At 36.1% G+C, this 8388-nt stretch overlaps 1 protein-coding gene across 1 annotated transcript in view; it reads right to left on the reverse strand.

Moving 5' to 3' along the window:
• Positions 1-6114, reverse strand: part of LOC149259094 (uncharacterized) — a 79445-nt gene extending 73331 nt beyond the window's left edge. Inside the window, exons 1-4 of the mRNA XM_089374895.1 lie at positions 5976-6114; positions 5712-5833; positions 5255-5459; positions 5078-5160 (exon numbers count right to left, since the gene is read on the reverse strand). Of these exons, the coding sequence (XP_089231021.1) occupies positions 5078-5160; positions 5255-5459; positions 5712-5833; positions 5976-6045 (480 nt within the window). The 5' untranslated portion in view covers positions 6046-6114. The remainder of the gene's footprint in view (positions 1-5077; positions 5161-5254; positions 5460-5711; positions 5834-5975) is intronic.
• Between the last annotated feature and the right edge of the window lie 2274 nt (positions 6115-8388).

An 8388-nucleotide genomic window follows, 5' to 3' on the forward strand; every position in this document is an offset into this window, starting at 1 on the left:
TCATGTCAACAATTTCCTTGAGGAATAAATTATATATAATAAGGAATTCAAAGGATGAAAACATGACCACGTATCTTATGAAGATCTCACAAATAAGAGACCAGATGCAAGTTCTCGAGGAAACTGTTTCTGACTCCTAAATATATATTCATGTAATAAATTCTTTGTGAGTTGATTGGAGCACTTTCGCAACTAGTATCTACTCGAAGAAGGTACTACACCTTTTCATGAGTAATGGGCTCAATTTATCTTGGAAGAATCTAGGATCAAGGCAGAGGATGACACTGAATGAAATGAAAAATATCAAGCCTTTATTGTAAGGTTCAAGAAGATGAAGAAAGGGAAGTTTAGAATGTTCAAATAAATTCAGATATGTACAGAATCCATGCTTTGGATGTAATGAGTATGGACACTTTAAGAGGGATTGTTTGAACATCATGAACAATGAAAGAAAGGAAATAAGTGAAGCTCACATAACTTAAGAAAAGGGATAACTTGAGAATAAATCAAAAGGAGAAGATCCCAAGGATGTCTACTATTGAAGGAAGCTCCATCCCTACAAAGTTCTTTATGAATTTTTTCTTTCTTTTCTTAAGTAGAAATTAGAGTAGCATACAATATTTCATTCTCTAGAAGAGTCTTGGTTTTGTAAGAGCATGGAATCATAGTTAGAAGTATATGATAGTAGAATTAGAATCTACATAATCAAGTTTCTTTGAAAAGTCATCTAGCGATCAATGAATGAGAAGATTGGACCATATTTCATATTGTAGTTCGTCTAAGAATTTTCTAACATATTGTTAGAGATAGTCATTTTATAAAGAGCGATCATTGAGATCCTATAAGAACTATCATTTTGGAAGGTTCTTGGAAACATAATTATGACATGACTAATATATATTCCATCTAGTATGCAAACGATACATCTGAATGATGAAGGTATGCAGATGGTCAAGTTGCAATGTGAAGGGCATAATGAAATTATTTCTACTGTTCGAAAAAGGAACCTATCTTTGATAGGTTTAAGAAGCAAGTCTGCTCAAGAAAGGATGGCTAGATGATTATATGGAAGCAAAGGTATGCATACTTTAAGTAACTCTTCTATAATGTAAGGTTCATATCTACAAGAATCTTGTAGAAAGATTTGGATATAGAAGTGTAATCTGTAAGTCTTCCATGTGGATGCATGATGATCAAAAGAAGAAATTTGACATGCTTTGGAATGGATGGAGATAAATACTCTCTCATAATATTGCATGGCATAAATATAAAAATTTTGATCAATATCAAGTATAGTATTTTGAAGAAAGAAAGAGAGTTAATTATAAACAAATTAGCTTGATTGATGGGTACCCTGATTAAAATAGATGCATGGAGAAGGATTCTTGTACAATGTGGAGAATCATGCTAAAGGATGTTGATCTTAAAGGGTACAAATAAGAAAATACTTTGATGAAAGGGCCATCATGATAAGGTAATTATGATATATAATATTTTGGTTATTTGATTGAGATATTGTTTGGCTACCTAGAAGGATGTTCCAAAAGTACATAATGACAGTTGAGGAAAGTTCAATTGTTTGTACTAAAACTTGATTCAAAGAATATATGGATTGAGTGATTGTTTTTGATAATCCTTAAAGGATTGTGAATTAAAGATGTTTATATCATCATTTTGGAATTGAAAGGTATCAGTGTAAGAAGATAACTTGATTGTCATGTTACAACTTCAACACAGATCACTTTCATGTTTATAGGAAGCTATCACTAGCTTGAAGTTTGATAAGGCTCAATGTAATGCCTTCGTTGATGATGACTTGAGGAAAGTGATATGAAAGATTTATGGCTTGAATATTATCATAAGATTGAATGGAGAAGATGGCTCTACAACATCGAGGAAGAAAGAAACCTCAATATGATGAGATACAAAAGAAAGAATGAGCCATGCAGCTATATCCATGAAGAACTGGTAGTTGATACACTTATGGAAACAAGCTAGAGAGCTTGTGATTATGACTTCCCAATTAAAAGGAAGTGAAAGAATCGCCTCTATGATTTAGAGGGAGTATGAAGTCTCCTTAATATTTTTGGAGCAAGGATCTATTTCCTAAATCAAGTGGGAAACAAGATCTCCTCTCTGATTGAGAGGGAGTGATCATAAACATCATATGTGTATTCTCTTATTCATGTGTCATGCACTAGGCAAGGACTCACAGTCGTACGTCTAAGTGAAGGCCATGGGGAGGAAATGGTGAATCAAGGAATGGATAAGCATCTGTGATTTCCTTTAGGATAGAAAATCCAAGATAAGAAGTGGATCGATGCTCTTTGAGGATTGGATAGGTAGCCAAGACAAGAGTGGTCGAAGAGGGCCAGTATTCTTTGAGAAATGGGGATCCCTGATAAGAATATTCCTAAAAGCACATACCTATTGATGATATGGATGGGCTATGTACCTTGAAGAGGTAGTGTGGTATCTCACATAAATCCTCCCAACATTATGCTTTTGTATAAGTATGATATTTTCACGTTAAGGTCTTACTATGTTGACAATGTTGATGCTTAAAGATGGCTTACCAATCTGATTCTTATGAGAACTTTTCAGTTTGAGAATATCCTTATATCGATTGTACAAATATGAATACCTCCCTAGTTAAAACGAAGTGTTGGAAAATGTAACTTGTTTCAGTCTTCATAATTTTCATTGTACTCTTCTCAATCTATATATCTTATGTATCAAGGAAAAGAAGAAAGAAAATTTATTTTTTTCAAGCATGGGTTTCATGCTTTGATTGATTGGTCTTCTAGGTAAAGAATGTTTTTGAAGCTTTTAAGATTTTTCATGTCATAATATTTGTTGTCATGAATCAAGGGAGTCGATGTCATGTATATAAGACCCATCTCGGCAATTTGTATCATGTAAAAGGATTTATTTTGAGTCTAGAAAGTCAAATATGCCTCAAGCACAAGTCGACCCTAGTCGAGGACAAGTTGGGCTAGAGAGGGCTAATTCGACCTCATAAGACGACTATATATAAGATGAACTTGACCTCCTTTAACACAAACTTCTGAAATTTGCATTCAGGCAAGAAGATGCAAGAGAAGAAGAGCGAGGAAGGAAGAAAGCAAGGAGCAAACCCTAGCAAAGAAGAGAAAGACGAAATTTTGGCATTTTCTGGTCACACATGGGAGAGGATTAGGGTTTTAGATCTGTTGCAGGAGACTGAGAGTTGTAGGCCAAAATTCTTAAGTCACTGCAGGTTCGAAGTCTTGAAATTGCAGGTCGAAATTTGAATTTGGAGGAGACGTGAAGAAGGTTAACTCTTGTTGACTTGAGTGGAATTTTGACTTCTTGAAAGGGTTTATTTGGAGGGCTAACTTAGTGCTTGGAGGGGCTCCTGCTCTTGAGATTTGGGTCTTGTTTTTCTCATTTGAAGTAGATTCTATAAGAAGAGAAGAGATTATTTCTAGGTTTTCCACTTGGAGGAGTTTTTCCCTAGCTTGGAGCCAATATTTTGTGTCCATTATCTTTACTGTTTTTGTTCTTGATAATTGTTTGATGAAAAAAATATAATAAAGAAACAAAAGAAGAAAGATAAAGTTGACAAGAAATTATTAAGGATAAGGAGAATTTGAATTAATAGTTGCCCTACTACATTCCCCAATAGAAACTCTCAAGATACATCAAGCATCAAAAAGTTGTAGACCTAGTTGATAGTGGTAGTACTCATAATTTCATTCACTAGAGACCCAATGCATATATTTCAAATCATGATCTTCAATTGAGGGATGATGAAATGTGGAGGAAAATGTAAAAATATCAAACTCCAAATCGGAGACTATAACCTCAAAACCCATATATTTTCCATCAATACAAGTGATACGATATGGTATTAGGGGTAGAATTGATATGCACATTGAGACTAGTCACAATAGATTTCAAAGAACTCATAGATGAGTTTCACTGAAGAGGGCATCCAAAGACCCTTTGAGGGATTTAGGTAGGCTCCCCTAAAATAGTTAGCTGTCACCATGTGGATAATTTATTAAAGAAGGGCCACTCTAGAATTATTGCTCAATTTAATACCATAATCCAACATAATAAATCTACCTAGATTCATTGTTGGCCCTTGAAAACATCACCAGGTGTTTGAGATACCAAAAGATTTACCCCCTTTTCAAGGAGATCATCATCATGGAATTCCCTTGATTTTGGGAGGTAAACCACCAAATGTATCCTTATCGACATCTTTTTTCATTAAATAATAAAATAAAAATGATCTTTGAGGAACTATTGGAAGTAGGGGCCATATGTCCTAATATAAGCCCTTACCCATCAACAATAACCATGGTGTTAACAAAAAAAGATACTTAGAGAAATTGTCCTAATTTTAGGACTTTCAATACTTTGATTATGAAAAACAAATTCCCCATCCCGATGATCTCTTAAATGAATTTGAGGAATTAATATTTTTCACTAAACTTGATCTAAATTCAAGATACCACAAAATAAGAAGAAAAATACACACATCTCTAAAATAACTTCACATACGCATAAAAATAATTATGAGTTTACTATGATACCTTTTTATTCTTTGTAATTCTCCGTCACCTTCCATAACCTCTTGAACAATATTTTTAAACCTTCATACGCAAATTTGTGCTAGTAGGAAGTATGAATTGAAACCAACAAAATAGCACCTCTACGAGATTGATCTTACCCAGAAACGCTCGAGATGGAGACGCCTCAATGTTTTTGGTCCCACCTAAAAACATATGCGACAATCCCACCATAATACTCCCAAAAAAAGCATGCGTATATATATATATATATATATATATATATAACCACTTAAAATCTATTTTAGCGCTCAATCCAATCCAGAGAGACAAACCAAGAAAATAGCACCTCTATCCCAAAAACAGTCGAGAGATTGAGACACCTCAATGTTTTTGCTCCTACTTAAAAACATTTGCAACAATCCCACCATAATACTCCCAAAAAAACACATGTATATATACATATATTTTCAAAACCACTTAAAATCTATTTTAGTGCTCAATCCCGAGAGACTTACGGTTACGTTTATCCGCCCACTTACGGTTGTCATCCGTCGGTCTCGGCTTCTGTGATCCTCGCAGAGGCGGGGCAAGTAGACACCTGCTCAAATTATATATAAATAAATTCAACGTAAGGAATATATGCACCCTTGCAGGAATGTATCATGTAGTACGTCTGCTATAAAAATGAATACCTTTCCCTGCTGCATCATTGAAGTAGAAGTCGATGATGTTGGGGCAGTTGTTGTAGCAGCGCGGAGAGCATAACTTCTCTGTAAACACACCCTCTGCTAAAGATTCTGCAGACATCCCCACAGTCATCCTCTCAACCCCACAAGCCTTCATGCATTCTTCCGTTTCTATCAATTCATTCAGACTCTCCGCCATAACGTCTGATGTCTGCACATCATCCATTAAGATTCTGCAGACATCCCCACAGTCATCCTCTCAACCCCACAAGCCTTCATGCATTCTTCCGTTTCTATCAATTCATTCAGACTCTCCGCCATAACGTCTGATGTCTGCACATCATCCATTGCCCAATCAATTAAGAGGAACAGAGTGAGCAGAAAATAGAAATGTATGCAGTACTTCCCATAGAATTTGTAAATGTGAATAATCAATTATCAATGGAGAATGACATAAACTCACCTGGCATTCATATTGTACATTGCCATCCATCAAGATGGACTTCTGAAGCACACAACGTGCTCCAGAAGACGACACAGAAAACGCGCAAATCTCTGCCGGCAGCTTCTCGCATACAATCTTACCTGATGAAGGATCAATCCAAGATTAAGGTACTCCATAAATTAAAAGATTGTTAACTCCATTAACACTTACTATAATTTGGTAACCAACGAAGGCATTACAGAATCTCTACGAACATCGTAAAATGAAATGAATTGTGCGTACCGTAAACAACTTGCAGAGTTGTAAGTGAAAGGAGGGCTGAGATTGTCAAAAGAAGCCTCGCAGCAGCCATTTCTGTATTGTTCTGAATCTGGGTGACCTCTCTGTTATACTATGGATGTATGTATAACAGGTGCTAACTAATTTATGTTGGGGATTTTTCCGATAAAATCCTAAAAACAAAAAAAAATAAACTCCACAGAGGCAATGCTCTGTTTCTATCTTTCCAGGATCTTTTGTGCACAGGGAGCTTTTTAAGAAAATTACTGAGGAACAAAGTATTTTACCACCATAAAAACATTTCTATTCATTAAAACAAAAATCACTAATACATATTCATCCTCTTTTACTGAGAGGGATTTACCAAAAACAACATTCAACCATAACTCTGTTTTCACCCTCAGAATTCACTGAGCTAGGTTTACTGCTATAAAACCCTTTTCACTTTTACTACTGTAAAACACTTTTACTCATACTGCTGTAAAAAAACTTACAAATCAATTCTTCACATTACATAAACTGCGATGCATTTCTATTGCATGAGTGCATTCCCCTTCACACTGCTGTGTGAAAAACCTATGTTATTTTTGCACGCTGCTCCTTTTTTCTTTTTACAATGGTCAACACAACTTTATAGCCCTCCCCTGTTCTCCTTTTTCGCACTGCTGTGCGTTCATGTTGTTTTTTTTAACTCTCTTACACCATACATGATAAACTAACTACAAAATAAAACTATTTACTTTACAATAACGCACGAGCTCCAATACTTTGGAAATTACATTGCGTATAAAAAAAAAACTTACCATACCTTTCTTTAAATTCTCCATACGTTCGTGAAATTAAAACTGAGACATCTCACCTACTATCTACGAACACAAAAATTAATTCATTAAATTTCTTTTCGGCGGTCAACCCAAAATCTTTTACTCCACGCAATCCTTGATTTGATGCGGGCCCGTATGCAGCTTCAGGCGATCGACGGCGGAGAGCGAAGGATTAAATAGGACGGTGGAGGAGAATATCGGGAGGCATTACATAACTGAACAATAGCACCCGAAAAATTACGTTTGCTTACGTATGGGGAGAGCCCCGCGTCTGCACCAAATTTTATCGGGCCCTTGTGTACGGAAACCACTCCATACCAAAGAGCGGTCCGATATCCCTCACGCGGTTTTGTGGTTTTGCTGCGGTGGTTTGAGCGATGTACGGCTGCGCAGTTGGAATTATGACTTCAACACTCCCCTTTAATTTCAACTGCTGGGCATTCGGTCATACCCAGACACTTTCTCAAAAATTCAAAGCTTTTCTGATCCAAATGCTTTGTCAAGATGTCTGCTACTTGTTCTTGAGTCCTGCAATGTTCTAAGACAATTTCTCCATTGTTCACCAATTCTCTGATGTAGTGAAACCTTGTATCAATGTGTTTCGTTCTCTTATGAAACACTGAATTTTTTGACAATGCAATAGCTAAGCTATTGTCACAAAAAATCACTGTCGCTTTTGCCTGCTCTTGGCCTAAGCTCCTCAACATTCTTCTCATCCAAACTGCTTGACATGCTGCTGCTGTAGCTGCCACATATTCAGCCTCTGCTGTAGACAATGCTACAATGGACTGCTTCTTAGAAGCCCATGAAATGGCTCCTGAACCCATGTGAAAAACATAACTGGAAGTGCTTTTCCGATCATCTACACTTCCAGCCCAATCACTATCAATGTATCCAACCAAATCTGAATGTTCTGAGACAGTATATAAAATTCCAAACATTTTGGTACCTTTGACATACCTTAAAATTCTTTTTGCTGCCTGCCAATGTGCCTCCTTTGGCCTCTCCATGAATCTGGAAATTAAACTAACAGCAAACATAATGTCAGGCCTAGTTGCTGTTAAATACATAAGGCTGCCAACAATACTCTTGTACAAACTAGGATCAAAATCCTTGCTGTTGTCCTCTCTGTTGAGTTTTAATCCCATTACTGTGGGAGTGATCGCTGCCTTGCATTCTTGCATGTTAAATCTGCTCAACACTTGATTTACATATCTAGTTTGTGAGATAAAAATTCCTTTTTCATTTTGATCTACTTCTATGCCTAAGAAGTATCTCAAGAAACCCATATCAGTCATTTCAAATTCCTCTTTCATGACTGATTTAAAATTCTCAATGAGCTGATCATCATTACCTGTGAAAATAACATCATCAACATATAAGACAACAATTAAAATTTTACCATCATTTTCTTTGATGTAGACGGTGGGTTCTCCTTCACACTTGTCAAATTTATTATCCAATAGATAAGAATCTATCCTACTGTACCATGCTCTTGGTGCTTGCTTCAACCCGTAAAGAGCTTTCTTCAATTTGCACACTTTGTGCTCTTCACCTTTCTTCTCATAGCCGAGAGGCTGTTCAATGTACAC

Source organism: Pinus tabuliformis, chromosome 6 (assembly GCF_031772625.1).
Source record: "Pinus tabuliformis cultivar Carrire ecotype Pingquan chromosome 6, CPIR1, whole genome shotgun sequence".
NCBI classification, from domain to species: Eukaryota; Viridiplantae; Streptophyta; class Pinopsida; order Pinales; family Pinaceae; genus Pinus; species Pinus tabuliformis.